Source organism: Triplophysa rosa, linkage group LG14 (assembly GCF_024868665.1).
Source record: "Triplophysa rosa linkage group LG14, Trosa_1v2, whole genome shotgun sequence".
Taxonomy (NCBI): Eukaryota; Metazoa; Chordata; class Actinopteri; order Cypriniformes; family Nemacheilidae; genus Triplophysa; species Triplophysa rosa.
In genome coordinates, this window is record NC_079903.1 from 6,897,610 (window position 1) to 6,919,489 (window position 21,880).

The 21,880-nt window shown below is 37.3% G+C and overlaps 2 protein-coding genes across 6 annotated transcripts in view; both read left to right on the plus strand.

The window, feature by feature from the left end:
- The window catches only part of fndc3a (fibronectin type III domain containing 3A), an 83,652-nt gene extending 69,132 nt beyond the window's left edge, over positions 1-14,520 (plus strand). For all 5 annotated transcript variants that reach the window (XM_057350996.1, XM_057350997.1, XM_057351000.1 and 2 more), the window contains 11 exons: positions 957-1,025; positions 1,122-1,240; positions 3,097-3,202; positions 4,317-4,492; positions 4,620-4,733; positions 4,978-5,127; positions 5,271-5,626; positions 7,225-7,437; positions 8,553-8,719; positions 10,068-10,189; positions 12,279-14,520. In XM_057350996.1, the coding sequence (XP_057206979.1) occupies positions 957-1,025; positions 1,122-1,240; positions 3,097-3,202; positions 4,317-4,492; positions 4,620-4,733; positions 4,978-5,127; positions 5,271-5,626; positions 7,225-7,437; positions 8,553-8,719; positions 10,068-10,189; positions 12,279-12,593 (1,907 nt within the window). In that variant the 3' untranslated portion in view covers positions 12,594-14,520. The remainder of the gene's footprint in view (positions 1-956; positions 1,026-1,121; positions 1,241-3,096; positions 3,203-4,316; positions 4,493-4,619; positions 4,734-4,977; positions 5,128-5,270; positions 5,627-7,224; positions 7,438-8,552; positions 8,720-10,067; positions 10,190-12,278) is intronic.
- Positions 14,521-15,995: 1,475 nt separating this feature from the next.
- mlnr (motilin receptor) lies at positions 15,996-20,927 on the plus strand. The gene is made up of 2 exons (XM_057351024.1): positions 15,996-17,145; positions 18,543-20,927. Exons 1-2 carry the CDS (start codon positions 16,416-16,418, stop codon positions 18,863-18,865), a joined length of 1,053 nt encoding a protein of 350 aa, XP_057207007.1. The 5' UTR covers positions 15,996-16,415; the 3' UTR covers positions 18,866-20,927.
- Positions 20,928-21,880: the final 953 nt, after the last annotated feature.

Consider the following 21,880-nt stretch of genomic DNA (forward strand, 5'->3'; position numbering starts at 1 on the left):
AGTTCAGCATGATCGTAAGTAATGAAAATAAGTATTGAGGCTAAAATGTACTCCACATGAATGCAGGGTTTGGTGACGCAAGCCCTATTTCATGCCTCATTGTGTCATTAATGACACATTTCAGTTAGGATTCTGCCTGTGTAGAGAGCAAGGCAATGTTTGTTATCAGTATATTCATCATTAAAATTCTTCGTTAGCATCAAGAACAGTGGCGGCTGGTGCACAATTTTTTTGAGGGGCTCAACAAACCATTTGACATGTGATGTAAACGTATCATCACTGCTTGGCTAAAAAAAGGTTAACTATCAAAGCATGTAATTTTGTTTAATAACAGTAATAAGGTGCCAGTCCAAATATTGCTGTATACTTTATTATTTATTATAGTAAACTGTAGTAAAATTCCTAAATGCTACAGTGTTTTTGAACCGTACCATAGTAAATATTAAGGTATAATACAGTATTTTCTACAGTTTATCAATTCACTATTGTAGTGTATGGAGTGTTCAGGAAACTCTGGAATTGTTAATAATGACCATAGAGAGAGAGCGTAACCCTATTTATTGTTTTGGTTGGCCATCCATTCCTTCTGTAACAAAATACGAGAGTAACTTTTCAGTTAACTTTAGTTCAGTAAAGAATAATAACAGTCCATCGGGTGTCTCGTCATTTAATTGTGTTAAGCTATACAAGCACAACAACTGCGTGCCAAGAGTTTCATTTGTCCGGCGCCCCGCAGGTACAATATATTTGCATTGTCACAGAATTTAACCAAATACAATTTAAATTATACTTTTAATGAATGCGAACACAACTACCAGGCGAATATAGTGTGAATAAATCTATTTCAGATTTATTTTGCAATTTATAATATATGTTGAACTTATGTTAAACCCTATTGACCAGCCGCCACTAACCAAGAACTGGAAAAAGTTAATACGTTTTTTTTGTATTTTCAGATCCTCCTAAAGATAACGGTGGTTCAGATGTGACGAAGTATGTGGTGGAGATGTCTGCTGATTTAAGCGGTACGTTTCAGTGACATTTTCACCATTCTGTATACTCTCATGTTAATGATGTCATTATTATGGTAGTTCATTGATTGTGTGTGTGTGTGTTGTCAGGTTGCACATGGAATCGAGTGTACAGCGGCTTAGGAACGGAGTGTGCTTGTGATGGTCTGAGTCCAGGAGGTTCATACCAGGCCAGAGTCCACTGCATCAGCGCCGGAGGCGAGAGTCCGGTATGTCACACACAGAATTCTTCTGATTCTCTTTCTCAGAAGGAATGTTCGAAACCAAGATGAATCATGAGATATTAGGTCGAAACTTGATTTGATTTAAAGCAAAAAATCGATAAAGGTTATTGAAGGTCAGTTAAAAAAAGTGTTGTATGATTAGCCAACTATCCACTTGATGCACAATGATGCACTTCAACTTAAAGTCGGCATGTAAAGGAAGTTGTGATGGTGTAACAGCTTCTGGAATGAAAAGAAAATATAGGGTGGGTTATGATTCTTGCTTCGGGAATTAATTGATTTGCTCAAAGTTGATATCCTTGCCATTGGAAATTCAGTAAAGTCCCGTCCTCACCGAAAGTCATACAGAGGAAAGAGAAGAGTCGATATTGAAAGGAAAGAGAGGTTTTTCCTTTGACATAAAAAATGAGATTTTTTTTTTTTTTATAGTGACTTCAAAATATTTTGCAATTTCTTGGCTTTATTTTATTCTGTTGATATTTTGGATCAAGTTTTTAATCTAGTTAATCAAAATGTTGTCTTTCATTTTTTAGAAAAAAAAACATCTTTTGTTTTTATTAAACACATTACCCACCGTGAACATAGCTGTAGAAGCTGATATGACATTAAAAAAAGGAAAGAAAAGAAAAAAATGTTGGCTTTAAATGTCAATCTATTAACAAAAACATTCTCATGCATATAAAGCAACAGTTCAATTTTTTTTTCATTTATTGCAAACTATTGACATACAGATACATACAGTAAGTAGCTTGAGAGTCGCTAACATCATCTGCAGAGTTTCATGAAAAATAGCCTTTGTTGAGCGTTTATCTGTTACCATGGAAACGGAAGATTTGTTTTATGAATATGGATAGTTTAGTTTTCACTTTCACAATATGGCTGTTAAACATGTCTTTAAGAAATCAAAATCACTGTCTTGTGGCCTTTAAAGAGCGATTGTATGTATTCGCTTGATCTGTAAAATCACGTCATGAAGTGTTTACACGTCATTGTTGAAAATCAATTTCTCGATAGAAAAATTATATTATTGCGGACGCTTGATGCTACGCTCTATTACACCAGGGCCAGGTTAACCACATCAGTCAAGGTCGCTCATCTCTGCGGGACTGTCCCGCTTATTTTTCTACCCATCTGTAACGCGTTTCACAACATCATCACTCAAAACGTTTCTATTTTATTAAAGAAGACGAGGTTTGCTCCGCACAGCACATCGGGGTCAGGTTCTTTCAATCTGTCGCCATCACCCGCCTCCCATTTATCGGTACGCTTCCACCGAGATTGCCAGCTTGTTTCCCCTCCGCCATCACCTCCTCGCCATCAGAATCTTGACGCGCTTTTTATTAATGGAACGCTTTTGGCGTGCGGCTGCTAATCATTTTTGCCTTCCGTCTCCTGATCCCTGGGGTAATGGCATTGTCAGCGCTTCGCAGATGCGTATCTGCATGCGGGAATCGTCAGTGCGCAGCTATGACTCATGTTGGCAGTATGTGAGAGAGAGAATGCTCAGATGGCTGCGGTCTGATGGGTAGATACAGTATATGGAAACGGCTCTCATTGATGAGGTGCATGTATCTGGATTCATGATAGAAGCATTTTTATCCTATAAAAGTATGATTTTAACAGACAGCGAATCAGTTATTTTTTTAATAGGTTTTCGAAATTGAACCGAGACTCGGAACGGTTCGCAAGAAAAATCAATTCAATGTTGATACATGTTTTTTTTAGTTCTATTGAATTCAATGCACTTAGCAGCAGTTCAGTTTAACGATTTAATTCATGAACTTAATACTAAATAGACATTAGTTCTTATTTTTTTATTGATGTTTGTGTTGTTTTTTTAGTTGACGGAAGCCCTGCAGATCCAAACCCCACCTGTTCCGCCAGGCCCCTGTCAGCCGCCCAGGGCGGTGGGCAAACCCAAAGCGAGAGAAGTGCAGTTACGCTGGAGTAAGTTTTGCTGTTGTGTGCACATATTTGTGTATATCAGTGTTTCCTGAACCTTTATTCGACAGCGATGCTCCATGCATGAACGGCATGTTTGCGATTTGAGTTTATTAAATAAGCTGGCCCCATGAAATAATGCAATAACTTATATATTTATAAATATTTAAATATTTTGTAAATATTTAAAAGCGTAAATGTTTATATGTGTATATATAGTGCTGTCTTCACTTCCCACTAAACAAGCATACAGCCCGAACCAGGGTCATCAGATTCTTGAGTAAACTCTTTATTCAGAAATCTAAACAAAAATGACTTTTTCCATGTGTTTATGACATGTAGTTAAAGATACATGTTTACAAGACAGCTGTTATATTAAATAAAGAATTAAATAAATATCTAAAATATATGTTTATTATGCTATAATTAAAAATAATGGTAAATAATTCATTTTAATTATTATTTAAAATGTACTAAAAACTGTAATTCATATTGAATTATTAATCAAAATTGTATTCATATTAAAAGTAATGTTTTTTAAGATTAAATCTTATATTAAAATCAAGGATAGATGGTTTCATCTTAACTTTTGTGACCCCAACTGAACTTCCTGTACACATTCACAAACAACAGAGTGCCTGTAGATTATTTCTGAAGAAACCGAGAAGAACCGTTACTTGGCTAAACTTGTCTCTCCAATATTTTGAATTTAGACTCCGATTCCAAGCTCAACCGCTAGATGTCAATGTACCACACGGTTTCTTTAAATGCGACCAAACTACAGGCCCCATTCAACAAATTGTTTATTTAATAAAATGAACATCCAACAAAATTCAACAAATAGTTTATTTAATAGTTATTATACAGTAAAATAATAATGCAAATCAATATTAACATAAACTAAATAAAAAATCAATTTATTAGACCCTAGCCAAACACAAACCGGACGTTAACTGGGGGTCAGGCGCGCGCGTCCAATAAAACGGTCTATATTAACATCATATTTCATTTTAAAATGACCAAAAAATCATGTATTACCAGAATTCTGTTATTTTACATGCAATATATTTGAATAACCGTAGAATATTAAAGTAAATAATAATGTTTTTACATCTGTTAGCGCCCCCTCTGGTGGACGGTGGTAGCGCGGTGTCTTCGTACAGTGTAGAAATGTTTGCTCCTCAGGCTGATGAGGGCAGGGAGGTGTTCCAGGGCTCTGAACTGGACTGTACGGTGGGGAGTTTACTGCCCGGCAGGACCTACGGATTCCGGCTCAGAGCCGGCAACAAAGCTGGGGTGAGTGCATGTGTCCACACTCACTGTTGTTCTGATTTATACTTACTAATCATCACACTGCAGTTGTTCCTTTTATAAAAAGAGTCATGTCCTTTTCTCTAATTGTCTATTATTGTGTGATTAACAGTTCGGGCCATTCTCAGAGCGAACGGAGGTAACGACAGGTCCCGGTGCCCCTGAGGCGTGTCGGCCCCCTCACATTAACTGTAAATCAGCGACGTGTGCTGTGGTGAGCTGGGAGGTGAGTAGATGCTCTTATAGACTGTAATGATTCTCGAGTAGCTTTGGGTTGAATTGAATAAATCAGTTCAGTGGGACTAATTCAGTTTCTCATAAGTGTTCCCTGGACTTCTTCAAATAAATCTTTAGTACATAGGTGTTTGTCACAATGCTGAAAGCTACATAATTCTTCTGTTTGTGCTGTATACTTAACATGTGTAGTCTAATCATACCATTGATGTGTTCCACTTCAAATATCCGTACAGGTTCCTCACTGTAACGGAGCAGCCGTGTCAGAGTATCGTCTGGAGTGGGGGGCGGCGGAAGGCAGCATGCAGAACTGTTACACCGGTGCTGCGCTGTCTCATGAGCTGAGAGGTCTACAGCCCGCCTCCAGTTACTTCTGCCGGGTGCAGGTGAGAAACGCTTTTCAACATCACCGGAGCTGTTTATAGTAAGATCTGCCGTGGGAAATAAGCCGATAAAAATTAAATGAGCCAATGTTACGTTGTCTGCGCCACCCAGTGGTTATCAAAAACATTTGCATTTTTGGCTTCAGGCTGTAAATGTAACCGGCGTGGGGCCCTTCAGCGATGCCGTGCTCTGTCAGACGCCCTGCTCGGTGCCGGCGGCGGTCAGCAGCGTCCACGCCCTCCGGGAGTCAGAGATGAGAATGGAGGGAGGAGTCACGGAGAGAGGAGAGGAGGAGGATGAAGATGAGGAAGATGAAAGCGACGAGGCCCCGCCGCTCCTCTACTCTCCATCCACCTGCCTGGGGCTGCGCTGGGAGCCGCCGTGCAATCACGGAGCTGAGATCACCTCGTACCTGATCGACCTGGGAGAGAGACAACCCGTCCTCACTGGCCCTGTAACCAAATATATCATCCAGAACCTGCAGCCCGACACCACGTACAGGTACAGAGATGCTGGTTTAAGCATCGATACTGAGGTCTATGCATAGGTCATTTGCAGCTGTTGTTGCAGATGCAGTTCATTGTTGCATCTGTTCTCATAATCAAAATTCATTTATTTAAGTAAATATTTAATAAATGTTTATAATAAAACTATAAATTCTAAGAAGCAATGAAGGTTGTGGTATAGACCACTTCGGATAACGTTTGAACAACCAATACAACCAATAGAACAGATTCAAAATGTTAAACGAATATATGTCAGATTAATTTATATATGTAAGATTGAAAAAAATAATTAAAAACTGAAACCGGAAGTGCCTTTGAACCAGCGTTTGCATCTTGCGAAGTGGTCTATAACTTTTCAAATATTTATTGAAGGAGCCATAAAGTAGAGATTTTGTCACAGAGATTTAGTTTTTAAAATCGAATCTAATGTAAGTTTGGACCTGTTTGCTGAATGTTGGCAATAAGGGACAGTATAATATGACACGTTGAGTTATTGTAATCGCAATAAAGCACATACGATTTTTCATTTACGTTTGTGTTATTAGTAGTTTATTCATTTTTATTACAAATGTATTTTTATTTTAAGTACCATGTTTCTTTTTTTACAGTTTTTACAATTTACAGCTACAGTAGGTGGAAAGTTATTAAAGTTAACTAAAACATTTCCGTCATTTGGAATCAAATACAGTATCAGTCTAAGTATTATTTGAACAGTTTAACAAACTAACCTAACTAAACGAAAATAACAAATGTTGCCTCAGCAATAATCTGAAGAAAGTTACATTTAAGGCACTAAAATGATTAACTTATTAAAAATAAAGCTTAAAAATAAAACGAAAACTAAACTGCGAAAAAACAAATTCTATTGAAATATCCACATAAAAATAAAACAAATAATACAATCAGAAAAACATAAATGAAAACCGATAAAAAAATGAAACAAAATTGACATGAACAACTAAAAATAAAAAATAAAAGCTCATTAAAAATATTAATCAAACTACAACGAAACTCAAAACAAAACTATAATAACTCTAGGTGAACAGGTAGGTTGTGTCATAGCCATTGATTTTACCACAGGTGAGGGGTGTTCTTGAAACAAAACATTTTGCTGTAATTTTACTCACTCTTATGACGTCCAAGATGTGAGTGACAATGTTTAAGTAATTTTTTTAAGATGAAACCATTGTTCTTGGTCAATATATAATGCAAGTCTACAGGTTCATTGTCTTTGAAAGTTAAAAAAAATCCTGACGAACATTGTTTACAACATTACTGTACCTGTAATCCACAACCAGATTTTGGACTAGAGCTAAACATTTCTATTGAAGAAACAACAAATTGAATAAATTACAGGACATTTTCATTTTCCGGTGATCCATCTTTAAAACTTTGTTTAATAAGCTGCTAAACTTCATATTAATAATCATAATCTAAAAAAAACGTTTCTCAAGTAATACAGATTGTAAAGCAACACAGTAATGGGCTGTATTAATGCAGAATGTGCCAGGTGTGCAGTTATTTGACAATAAAAAAAAAAGTGTAATGTAGTGACGGCTGTAAGATGAACTAAAAGATTTTGTGTGTTTGCAGGATAAGAATCCAGGCTCTGAACAGCCTAGGCGCAGGTCCCTTTAGCCACATCTTTAAACTGAAGACCAAGCCACTGCCACCCCTCCCTCCACGGCTGGAGTGCACCGCCTCCAGTCACCAGACCCTCAGGCTCAAGTGGGGCGACGGCCCGGCCAAGGCCCAACCCGCCGATTCCTTACAGTACCATCTCCAAATGGAGGATAGAAACGGGAGGTTAGCGACTGCGTTTGTGTTGTTTTAGCCCTTCTTAACATCATTTTTCAGTAGAATGTGACCAAATCACAGCCATGTGATGTTTCTGGACCAAAAAGATTGAAACACGAGTACTGCAGTTACATATACACACGTGGACATATTATAAAATATTGGCACCCTTGGTAAATATGAGCAAAGAAGGCTGTAAAAATAAATCTGCCTTGTTTGTCGTTTTGATTTTTGATTTTAAAAAAATTACACAATTCCTACATTTCATTCAAGTAAACCAATTTAAAGTGGGGGGGGTATTTTCTCTAAATCTTGTGAGTAAAATATCTCCCAAGTATATTCCCAATCATTTTACAATTGTTTGAACTTTTACACCAGAGGTTCTGGACATCTTGTTCAGACACATGGCATCATGCATTGCATCAAATCAAAAACATCTACACTTGACTGGCTCTGCTATAAATATTATAATGTCGTAATACTCAAACCTCATCAGACATAAGAGAAAAGACTCGGTGCTGTTTTTCCTGCAAATTGAGGTTGCAGAAAGTATTAAATACAAGGGTGCCAAAAATGTTGCCGGCATGCATTGGAGAAAAATATTTTTCACAATGTGATATTCCCCCCCACTTCAAATAGTTTTACTTTAATGAAATGTAGGAATTGTATAGATTTTTTAAAATAAAAGATCAAAACGAGAAACAATGCAGATTTATTTTTACAGCGCCAATATTTTTGTCCACGTGTGTTTCGTTTCATTTCTATTTATAAGCACCATCTATGACCATCATTTGCTTGTTTGTGCTCTTGGAGTGATTTTCACCTTTACATAGTTGATGATATGCATTCATTTCCCAATTGTTTAATTAAACCCTACAAAAAAATGACGGCAAAATTGTCATGAGACGTTTGGGACATTATTATATTACACCTGGCTAAAACCGTCTTAATGTGTCAGCTGCTTTAAATGAAATTTTCTCTGCATTTTACACATTGAGGAGTGGTACAGAGATTAGCTTAGTGTCATCAGTTTCAGTTTTTATAAGTGTGTAATATTGTGGATTTTATAGAGTTCAGCTCAGTTAACAATCTCTGTCTGTTTCTGTCGTTGTGTGTTCTTGAAGGTTTATATCCTTGTATAAAGGACCCTGCCACACTCACAAAGTGCAGAGGTTGAATGAGTCTACCTCGTACACTTTCCGCATCCAGGCCTTTAATGAGGCGGGCGAGGGTCCCTTCTCAACTGTTTACACCTTCACAACCCCCCGCTCACCGCCTGCGCCCCTCAAAGGTACAGCCTCCTGAAACATACTGGAATATTCCAGGTTAATTGTAACAGATGCAAAACCCTCTAAATCCGTCAGACGACTTTTAGTTTAAATGAGCTTTTTTATCAGGCTCCTACATTTACTACATTGACAAATTAAACCATATGCAGTATTTCAGACTGGGCAGAGTGGGGTATTTAGCGGGTTTTGAAGCAAAATTATTTGAGTAATGTATACTGTGTGTGGAGAGCCTTTACTCAACATCAAAATCTCATTTTTGGTGGCTTTTAGAAGGTTTTGCATCTCAACTCATCATATATTTAAATATAATATGGTAAAAAGGTGCATCGTTATTGGGAATAAAGAAAATGACCCAAAACCCAAAAGTGAGCAATTTGGACAATTTTTAGGGCGAAAATGTGCCCAACTGACAAAAAATAATACCAAGTTATGATGGCAAGAATATTAATTATAGGAATAAAAAGAGCAGAGGATTAGGACTGCACAATATTGAAGAAAAATGCAATAATGTTTCTTGCTGATAATGTAATGTGTTAAGTTAATAAAAATGTAAAAACTATATTAAAAAAATTATAAAACTAATTGAAATTGTTCAAATATATTTAAAGGTCCAGTGTGTGAATTTTAGCGGCATCTAGTGGTGAGGTTGCTCACCGCTCCCTTTCAAAGCACTAGGGTGGCTGACACAGGATTAAGATGTCGTCACATTTTCACTTATTAGCCGAATGAGTTGACGTATTTATGAAATGCGCTCTGTAGAGCAGTTTGTCCGTTTAGGGCCACTGTAGAAACAACATGGTGAATTCCATGTAAGGGGACCCGCGGTGTATATTCTAAGGTAATAAAAACATAACGCTTCATCGTGTAAGGTCTTTATACACCTCTGAAGACATAGTTATGTAAATTATATTGCATTTCTGTCAATGGATCCTTTTGGGGAAAAGAAAGTATCACTGTCTTTCTCGCTGGAGTTACTGCTATTTGCATCTGCCTAAAACTTTTTAACGTATTAAAATAATTCAGTTCTAGCAAACCATTGCACATTTGCAATATTTTGATCATTTCGATATAGATCGCAGCTCGACATGTGTATATATATTTTATTAATTTTTAAAAAATGCCTTACCCCAAATATTCTTTAAACTTGATTACTTTTCATAAGTGAGGTAATGTGTGTAAATGTATGCATGCGTTTATAGTAACAGCCATTATTATTTGCACATTAGGCTTTGTGCTCAGATGGGATTTTTTTGTCTTAAATCAAAACAGCATCAAGGAAACATTGTCAGAAACACATGCTGTCAGCTTTTAGCCTCTGATGTGTTTAAACATCTGTGTATGTGTGTTTAGCTCCTCGTGTGGAGCGTGTGGACGAGTCGTGTGAAGTGAGCTGGGAAACACTGCCACCTATGAAGGGAGACCCCATCATCTACTGTTTGCAGTGCATGCAGGGAAATTCTGACTTCAGACAGGTAACTACACAACAAAAAAACAACACAATACCGTATCGCTAGATTTTTACATTTTCAGCAGGAATTGTGAGGGGTGAAACCATGGTGCTAATGTGTTTCGACTGGTTGTGAGGTCTTGCTGTTCGGGGTAGTTCAGGGGATTGCTGGGTGATTGGTCAAAAGAGCCCTATGTCTATAATATACTTTCATGACGTGGTTCGGTCCAAACTTCAGAGCGATAGTGGAATTTTCACCCATTTTATTGTCCACCGTGAGAAACAAATGGCAGATCACTTGGAAAAGTAATAGCTCTACAGGAATATTTTCATGTCCCTATAGTACAAACTACAGGAAAAGCAACACCCCAAAATTAACGTGTAAGGATTGGGGGTTTGAGTTATTGTATTTTTAATTTCTTCATTTGGTAGAAAAGTGCATAATAAACATCCAGACAAATATTTAGATCTCTCAATCTAATGCTCAATTAAAACCATTCTTATCACCACCTGGCCAGGTGTAACTCATTTACATGCAGGTGCAGAGTACTCTGGGATGGCGGGTGTTGGGTCCGACAGTCTAAATGTGTACGAATACAGAATAATGGTGATCAGATGGACATTAGTGTAGGGTTCAGTGACAGTTATTACATTTAATGCGCAGACCAAATCAAATCCAGCAACTGAAAGATACGTTTTGCTTGCACGCGCGTGCGCTATTTGTTCCGTCTTCATATGTTTTGTTAAAGGCTTTGATAATCTCCGTTAAAGAGATTCAGTCTTAACTTCTGTCCTCATTTACCCATCCTTATGTTTAACAAATGTGTGACTTTCTTCCATTAAACGCAAGTCCTCAGTCACCATTTACTTTGATTCCATTGTCTGTCTATAAAGTGAAAGTGAATGGGGTGCATGACACAATGCTTTTGTATGGCATAGGAAGGCATTGTTTGTAAAAGAGCAGCTCTGCAGCAAAACCTCTTCTCTATTCCACACAAAAGTCAAATCATATAGGTTTGATGACAACATTTTTGAGCGAACTGTCCCTTTAAATGTTGGTTCTAGAGCCAGGTAAGACGATAAGCAGTATCATCTGTCAGACGCGAGTAAGCAGAAGTGTTTGATTTAAGTTAAAGGAACTCTGCCGAGTCTTTGAGTGACTGTAGAAATAAGTAAGATGATTCTGTAATGGAAGGATAAAGCAGCCCTGCTGGATCTCTGACTCATCGTCTCCTGCTGAGAGACTCTGTGGGAGAGGCGGCATGCGTGACAGGAGACTGTAAATGCGGCCCACACACACACGTGACTGACTTCATATATTTATATTCTTTATGCATCTGCCTTAAAAAAATCTGGTTGCACTTTATACCCATTATTAACTACTTGCTTATTAACATACAGTACATATTGATTGTATATTCATATGTATAAGGCACATATGAATGCGTGACCTTATTCTACATCCCTTAATCCTACCCAATACCCAAACATAAAAACTACCTTATAAGCAGTAGTTAGGAGTTTACCGAGTCGTAGCTAATAGTTGGTTAATAGTGAGAAATGATCAAATATTGAAGATAACAGTTCAAGGGTTTGACTTTTTTCAATGTCTGCACTCTGCATGACTGCCTATACCTACTGGCTTAAGAACACATGTATTGCATATATTTTTATTTAAAAATTAGTATAAAACTGGAGGAAAGCACGTAATTCAATAATTGTATAATCACCCACCCCCTTTTTGTATTTGTGTTGTTGCCCCCTTCTTTTTATATATACTGTATATTCTATTTATATACAGTATATATATATATTTTTTTTTCTTTTCCTAGTTGTTGGTCCCCTATACCGTTTTGTACTGTTTTTTTTCCTTTCACTGTTGTTGTATGTGGTTTCAGTTTCTAAAATAAAAAACATAATAAAAAAAATAGTGAGAAATGGACCCTAATCTAAAGTGAGACCCAAAATGGATAATCGAAATGAAGTATTAATCTTGTTTTCACTAGTTAATTCGGACTACATCTTTTCTACATATCTATGAAATAGTTTGGCTTCTAAAGCTACCCAAAAACAATATCTAACCCCCTGTATTGTTTATCCTAAATTATTCACAGATCTACAAGGGCTCGGCCACCTCCTTCCATTTCTCCAACATGAGCTCGTCGGTGGAGTACCGCTTCCGCGTCTGCGCCATCCGCCAGTGCCAGGACGCTCCTGAAATCATGGGCGCCTACAGCTCCACGGTCATCCTGCTCCCGCCTCGCGTCGAACCCCCAGCGACCTCCTCCAGCGCCGGGTCCAAATCCTCAGAGGCCCAGAAGCCAAAGCGCAGCCTGACGGACGAACAGTTCTCTTTCCTCATCATCGCCCTGTTGGCCGTGACCTCCATACTCATCGCGGTCGCCATCCAGTACTTTGTCATCGAATGAGCCGCGGCACTCTGAGACCACGCCGTCGTCCGAGCCAGTTTTTGTTTTCTGTGGAGTTTTGTTTTCTTTTGGTTCGTTTTTGTATTCAGGCACCAGCGTCGAGGAGCCGCCTGAAGGGAAAGAATGAGAAAAGGAAATTGTGTAGAATTTCGTTCTATCGTTCTGTTTCTCTCTCCGCCGTCCCTTTTTTCTCTCCGTGCATGATGTTGAAATGAACGGCTCTCCCTCTCGTCGCGCTCGGTTAATTGAAGGATCAGCAGCGAAGCGGAGCGTAACGCTCGCGGCATTTGTTTGTGTAGTCGTAGCCTTTATTTATACATGTAGTGCAAGTTTCGATTAGTGTTCGACAGTTACATCGGTTACGTCTCGGGCCGGGGACTGAGGGCCAGTGACTACGCTATCAGAGAGCGGGTGTCTCTCTCGGAAGCACATGGGAGTAGGCACGGTCGGGGGCTCGGGGGACCGAGCGTTCCCTGTGAGATGAAGCGAGAAAGGTCGTTAGCATTTAAAGTTGATTTAGCACTTTCCTCAGAACTCTTTTGATGTTCAGAATGTGTAAAGGATGCAAAAATAACTAAAGAATTGTTAGTATATTTTTGTACAGTGTGATACGAGGACCTGTCGGCTTAGCGTGGGAGACTATGAAAACCAAACTAACAGCTTATTAGATCTTTTTACTATCACGTACGTATACTGTAGCTTGTTTTACGATCAAGCGACTGCTTTGCTCGGAAATATCGTCGTTCGGCACAAACATCGTACGCTTCTCGGAAACCTTTCCTTCAGTTTGCACCTTAGTGAGAAGAGAAAAAAAATACTTCTTGAATGCGTCTTGATCTTGTGATGCGTTTGTATGGATCACGTTCTCCAGTCGTGCAAGCCCTCAATGTGTTTTGGCTGTTTTAAAAATCAATTTGTTCGTGAAATGGTTGATTCAAACAATTTTTCAAAAGTCATGTAGTATTTTCTTAATTTCTCTGATGTTTTTCTCTTTCGTTTGTTTAGTTTTAGAAACCAGATCATGACATCGTGTTATATCAGTTACTTTTAACAATATATATATATATATATATATATTTTATGTAATCATGAGAGTATTACATATAGGACTAAATATTCATTTCTAGATATCCTTGATTTCTCCTTTAAATCACATGTTTGAGCTTTATTTTTTATACGAAAACCTTTACGTTGAATTGTGTCCGGCAGAGAAATTAAGAGAAGCGCAAGAGACTAAACGCAAACAGCAGTAATGAATTGTGTTGATTCTACATGTACTTCCTGTGAATTGAAAATTTTTGCCTTTTTCTCTGTGTGTTAAGTCTCGTGACCAATTGCCGATGCTGTGTGACGGCAGCGTGACAATACGGTCGTTTGGTTTCGTGTCGTGCTTGGTTTTGAGCATACGAGTGGTGTCGCAACCGTTAACAGCTACAGGTACCTTGCAAGATGTCTTGAATGAAAAAGAATTACATGATTTGGTCTAATAGATATTCTGCAGATGTCTTCTGTTTGTCATTGAAGGAAAAAAATCTCAAATTCCTATTTTTGATAGTGATAAAATGTAATTGCAAAGTGTGCCATTTTAACATCTCCCTACCATGGTATGCCTCTACGATTGGTTCTTGGGAGAAAAACTACAAAAAAATCAATAAAATATGCACAAAAAATGAGACCATTTTTATGTAATTTTAATGTTTGCAGTTACCTCATACACCGTACATTCCAAAAGAGAACATTTGTTATAGTATACATACTACCAGACATATCACTTTAAAGACGTTCGTTATCAGATAGGAAATGTATAATCATATATATATATATATATTTATATATATATGTGTGTGTGTGTGTATCTAAAGTGTGTCTGTATAGTCACGATATTTACAGACGGATCCATGCACAATAAAAGATTTATAATTCTTAACTGTCTTGAAATTTTTTACTGCATGTTGCAATGTCGTTTTAACACTCAGTGGCGGTGTTTTATATTTCAAGTAGTTGTCATTTAAAAATTGTGTACTGTTTTTAAGAATTAATGACAAAAGAGGTATTTTGAAGTATTACAATGAATATTGAAGCAAAGTTGTGGATTTACTCTGTTTTCTTTTTTAGAAGTTTTTTCTGTTACACACAAAAAATGTGTGGCGTAACTTTCTAACTTAACATAGCACAGTAAAAGTGCAGTGCTCATGATACAAGAGGCTTAAATCCACACGTATCCAACATATTTAAGAGTTTCTAAACAGTTTTGGGTTGTCCTGGATTGCTGTGAAGTACTGGGGACTACAGTTTGTTCCTAAAGCGGTGTCTTGCAGTAATTTTAGCTACAAACGCATACAGCCGTGGAAAGATCAAGAGACCATTTCAAAATTATTTTCAGTTTTTTTGAATTTACTATTTATGGGTATGTGTTTAGGTAACATTATGATTTTTGTTTCATTCTGTGAACTAGTAACAATATTTCTCCCAAATTTCAAATAAAAATATTGTTTCTATTTGCAGAAAACGAAAACTGGAAAAACAGGTCAAAATAACAAAAAGATGCTCTTTGTTTTTTCAGACCTCAAATGCCAATAAAACAAGTTCATATTCACTTAACAGTAATATTTCTACGTGTAAACTATTTTTTACGTGATAACCTGGATTTTTTTCACAGTTTTCATGTGTCTTGTCATGCTGTCAGTCTTTCACATTGCTGTTGGATGACTTTGTTACTCCTGAGGTTTGATTTTGTTGAAATTCAACAGACGCTGGACTGGAATGGCCACAATACATCTAAAAATGCTGATAAAATTCAAATATGGAATGGTCTCTTAATTCTTTCCACGGCTGTAAATTTGAGTCCTTAAACGGATCACATATAGGACTGTTCCTTCAGTTTTGAACAGATGTTTTTCATGCATAAAGCAAAAGTACAAATACACTAGATAAGACAAATGAGAGGGTGTCCTTCTAGTTCTATTTGGTAATTTATTTTCCGAAGTCAAGAGTTCACCCTTACATCTCTCTGAATGGAAAATATGACCATATTAAAAACGTGACTTCTGACCAATGTTGGATCAGAAAAAGCGAAATCTGAAAATCAAGCCATCATTTCAGCCAGAAGTTGGTACATCTGACCATAGATATATATACATAGATGCCCATTAGATGTAGTTTCTCTGGGCTACTATACGCACAGTAAGTCATCCAGCATATTGAAACGGTCAACACATTCTCACATGTGGAAATTTAAATATCACATTAAATTCTCTTATATAAATAAACGGCAATTACAAACTAACATGCGGACCGTTCCAAATCGATGAATTTGATGATCTGTCTGGAGTGGTCGAATGTGGCATTTATACATCTCTACGCATCAGACACACAACCCTGTAAATGTTAATGTCTCTGCTAATTTAACTGGGATATAATATACTTTAACACAAAAAAGAAACCAATTTTGGACCACCATGTTGAGCTCTAACACAAAGTATATGGTGTAAACATCTAATGATGTAATTACATAAATCAGGAGCTCTGTGTTCATTCAAATGCACATGAAAATCTCCGCCTCTTGCTACTGTCATGTCCTTGTATGTCTACGATGTCTCCGCCTCTCACTATTTAATTAAGATTTGGACAAAGTGATGTTTTGCACGCACACAGTGGAGGTGATGCTGTCATCTCCGAGCACGACTTAAACAAGCCCAATTCCTCTCGTCCCTTCAAGCGCACAGCATCTTATTGCAAACAGATCTTTTTCATCCACATCGTCTTGTAGAGATCTTACATTTTTTAATCCCTCCCATCAAGCAACTACCAATTTCCATCAACATGGATGAGTCTATGGATGACCACCATTGGGGAGACTCTCTGTTTCCAACTTCCACCCTCATCCCAGTCACCATCATTTGCCTCCTCCTCTTCATCATCGGTGTGACCGGCAACACCATGACCATCCTACTCATCCAGCGCTTCAAGGACATGAAAACCACCACCAACCTGTACCTCTCCAGCATGGCCGTATCAGACCTGGTCATCTTCCTCACCCTCCCCTTTGACCTGTACCGCCTCTGGAAGTACGTCCCCTGGGTCTTCGGCGAGCTGGTGTGTCGTCTGTCGCACTACCTCCATGAGGGATGCACCAACGCTACCATCCTCCACATAACTGTACTGAGCATGGAGCGTTACATGGCCATCTGCTTCCCTTTTAAAGCCAAGGCTGCCATTAGCAAACGTAGGGTCAAGTATGTCATTCTGGCACTGTGGGGCTTCGCCTTGCTCTCCGCCGCTCCGATGTTCTTCCTGATGGGTGTGGAATATGAGAACGAGACGATGCATGACCCCAACACACGCCAGTGCAAGCACACGCGCTACGCCATTGACTCCGGGCTTCTCCACACCACCATCTGGGTGTCGACCGCCTACTTCTTCTGCCCCATGTTTTGTCTGCTCTGTCTGTATGGGGCCATTGGACGCAAGTTGTGGAAGAGCCGTCATGAGCTTCATGGGCCTAATGGAGAAGCCAGACAGAGGGTTCACCGACAGACTGTTAAGATCCTGGGTGAGTGTTTTTCTGGAGCCACAGTTCTTTAAGATGATGAAGAGTTTGCTTTAGGGTTCAGTAACACATAAGCCACATTTGTTTTGGATTTCTGTTATATAGGGGGGTTCCAAGATCAAACGGGTGACAAAGATTAGTTTTATTGAAGTGGTCCTGAGGCCAGATTCACAAATCATTAAGAAAATTCTTCTTAACCGCCCAATGTAAGAATTTAATGTAAGAAAAATCGGAAGATATATTGTATTCATAATAAGCACGGTTTAAACATAGTTTGTGCAAGTCTACCTTATAATTTATAATCTACCATAATTTAAATGAATTTATGTATTATTCGCCTTTTCTGCTGAAATTCTCATTACCAAAATGCGTCTTGATTTGTGCATTATATGTTGTAATTTAAGCAGAGTAAAATGAAAACATTCTGATAAAAACAATTGGATGTTCTACTAAATGTTCTCAAATGACAAAAAATCATGGACAGAATATTCATGTGTAATAAAAATGCAGAAATAGTGGAAAAAAAGAAGTGTCCATGACTGATATTCTCATCCTCCGTAACATTTTTAAAGGACTGTTTACACACACACACACAAAGATATTTATATTAAAGTTTGATTTATTTGAAGAAGAAACTCATCTATACCAGGCTAACAGATTAGGTTATATTTTTCTAGTTAAAAACGTATTCTCTTGTCACGCTGTGTACACAACTTTTTTCATTCTCATTACTGATACAGGTAGTTTTCTGCGTTTAAAAAACATGTACATGTACATGTATAATTTTCTATTAAAATATACTTCATTAATGTCTTATTACTGTATGTATGATTAATAAACATGATTTAGCAAAACATGCTATTATTGCTATGGGATAACTGGTTATGGTAATGAGATTTTTTTAAGGCGTTTTTATTTTGTCAAAAATGTTCACATTTGTGTTATACTGTCAGTAAAAACTTTGAAATTAATGTCATACCTTGTTTTTAACGAATTAAAAGAAAATGTGTTGATGCAAGTGTTTTTAAGAAAATCATGTTGAAATCTTGAATCCAGGATTTCATGACAATCGCCCAACTGCATTACTTTACTGTGCAAAGTTCAGAGTCATTTTACATTCAGTCATTAAATTCATTGTCAGCAAAAAATCAATATGATCGTTGAAGTCATTTAACACATTACAGATGTATTGTTACCTCATGAGTAGGTGAGCATAATGATTGTCAAAGCCTGACATTTTATTAAGAAAGATGTTCTTATGAAAGTTCAGAACTTGTCCATAATTGCACTGGAACTTTGTTACAAACATTATTTCATACAGGCTATAACTATACAGTATATTTTTATAAAAACCTTAAGATGCTTTTGGTTAAAATGGTCAATTTCATTCTTTCCTCTAGCTGTTGTTGTGTTGGTGTTTGCCGTCTGCTGGCTGCCCTACCACATCGGTCGATTCCTCTTCACACACGTGGATGACTATCACTCCGCCCGCCTCAGTCAGGATTTGAATGTGGCTTCCATGGTCCTGTTTTACTTCAGTGCCTCAGTTAACCCTGTTCTCTACAACCTCATGTCCAACAAGTACCGCTCGGCTGTCAAACGCCTCTTCGTGTTGCCGCGCAGGCTCCACCAGAGGCACCTCTCATCTCGCGATGACATCACCGCCTGCACGGACACTTTCGCCGGGGTAAAAGAGACCATCGTCTCTACTGTATCTCATTAAATTACGACTGGCAAGGATTGTGGAAACATGTTACACAGAGCACAGTCGTGTGGCTCTCGTGGTTAATATCGAGAATAAAATTAGACGAAAATTAATAATTCACTGTTTTCAGTTGACGGGTTTTACTCATATACCTGTTATTACACACGTGGCTGACTGCTTTGGTGGTACAGTAATGAGTGAACATGTTTGATCCATATTATGTTATGGATTTTTGTGTAAACATAGCCTACTCGATCAAGTGGATTTTTATAGCTGTTTTGGTAGATAATGTTTTCTTTTATTGTAACCAACGCAAGAACGTAAACGTTATGTGGCCTAAACAAAGAATCGATTACTTTTGAATTGTTTTAATTGAATAGCCTACTCTGTAAAAAAACATTTTTTAAAGATTTTCTACGTATGTTTTTTTTTCAATGTCATGTTGTTGTTTTTTTACAGGTTTTTGATCTACGGTCAAAAACTGTAAAATCACAGAAAACGAAAACAAATTTACAAGAAAAACGGGGAAAACAATTCCCTGATAGCACACCTACATATGGCAGACATCTATTTGATGTCTGCATTTTCATCTGCAAAACATCTGGCAGATGCTGTTTGCTCATCTGCCCTACATCTCTGAGACGTCTGCTGTCGGATGTCATATAGACCTCTAGAAGATGTCTGTAAGATGTGTAGTGTATGATATAGAATGGATGTACAACAGCTCTTTCTAAGACGTTTAGCAGATGTTTTTACACAGCAGATGTTTTCCAGATCTCCAGATCTTTAGCAGACATCTTACAGATGTACCTGTGCTATCTGGGTTTAATATATATCCTGTTTCACCAGCTTACAGAACGTTTTGGTTTTTTAACAGAATTTTATAGGCCTACTGTGAATATATAGGCCTATACAATACAAATTAATATTAATATAAATTAGGTGTTTAACAGACCCAGGTCAAAAGAGACATTTTCCCAATCCCCCAAAATAAACATGAATATTATAACCCTGCTATTTGCTTTTTTAGATATCATGGTTTGCCAAGTCAGTGTGAGACTTAAAATACATAAAAGTATTTAAATACTTTAGTATAGCTTCAAAAACATCTCATGTTCCATGATGTCTTGAAATTCAGCAAAACCAACTGAGCTGAAAGCAACTAGTCAAAACAAATACAGAAAGTTCAAAAGTTTAGGATCACTTGAAAAAAAATGTTTCTCGTGATCTTGAAAATCTATTAATCTGAAGGTGTATTTCAATGTTTGAAATCAGGTTTGTATAGACATATAATTGTGCCAACAAATAATAAATAAAAAGCGGTCAATAAGAGTCCAACATATGAACATTTCTTCAGTATAAAAAGCTTCGAGACCTCAAGAAACTGGATGATAAAATGCAGTGTACGATCAAGTGGCTACTTTAAAGATGCTAAAATAGAGTTCATTTATTTTGGATGCTTTATAATTCCCACAGCTACATTTGTGTTATTTCATGGTTTTGATGGGTTTAACATTACACTAAACTGAGGGAAAATATAAATAAAGAGTGATCCTAAACCTTTGACCGGTAGTGTATAAATCGGTTTAATGTTGTTTTGTGGTGCACCTGAGCCCTGCAAATGAGATGATGCTGTACATGCACACGTCTTCATTCCTAACAACACTATTGTATTACACGGGCTCTTAGGCTACATTATGTCTTATACTGGAACCACAATCCAAATCTTTAAATTCAAATTAAACCTGTTTACCACTCAGTCCATCACAAAAGAACCCCTCTTTACGTCATTCCCGCGGAGTTATGTTATGATACATAATCTTGAAATGTGACCCTTGAATTATGATTAAATTATTCAGTTGTGTCCGATTGCCTGTCTTTTCCTTTGCTCCTATTCTTGTTTATTGTGATAATATAGGATGGTAAAATCATTAGGTATTGCTATATCGTTTTTTATCTGTTATTCTTTCAAAGATTGCTTACGTTCCTCTCTCTTCTTCATATTTTTTGTGTATTTTGATGTGCAACTGTAGTATTAACAGCAAGCCTTACATCTGCTGTACTGTGTGAAATTGGAAAAATAAAGGACAACAAATAACAGTATTCATTTTCATTGTAGCTAATTTACAGTATTTCGTGCAAACCAGATTATAGATTTATGCAACTAAAAGATTTAAACTGGTGTAATCTGTAATCTACTTCCATATTTGTGGGGTTGGAAAATACATATTTTTAGTTGCCTTATTTACTAACTTTATCAAAAGAAAAGAGTTTCTTCAACAGGAGCAAAAAAGTGTGTTAAAACGCCCTAACAAAATCTACATTGACTCTTTTCACAAGCGTGTAGCACTCACGATCTGACGTGATACAGTATACAGTCTGTCGAGTGTTGTCTAAATCAGTGGTTCTCAAACTTTTTCATTGTAAGGCCCCCTTTGTGTAGAGTGCATCGCTTTGCGGCCCCCCCAAATAAAGATTTATAATCTTAAATTTAACATTTTTATTTAAACAAAAACATATTTGGTTATACAATGCTGAAACATGAATTATTTTGTCTGGTGGTCTTATTTTTCTGATGTTTGATTGCATAAAATCTATGATCAATTTCTATATTTCATAAAATGTCACAAAATCTGTGGCCCCCTGGATCCATCTCGGGGCCCCCCCAGGGGCCACGGCCCCCAGTTTGAGAACTACTGGTCTAAATACAAGCTGCTGAATCACACATTCAACACAACGCTGTAAAATGGTGTTATCTACCATCTGTCTAATGTCTTATTTAATGTTTGTATATAAAATTATTGTCTTGTGATATTAAACATGTGTATAGTGAAGTGTGTTATCCTCGCTTTAGTGAAAGGATTTGTTTTTAAAAGCATGTTTCTGAATAAGGCTGACACGATGCTGCACAGAATGAAATAGCTGTAGTTTTCCTGCAGGGGGAGATACATGCTGCACTAAAAAGCTATTGGTTCCCATGTTAACATAACTGAAATTGTTTACAGTAATTCAAGATTTTTACAATTCTTATTT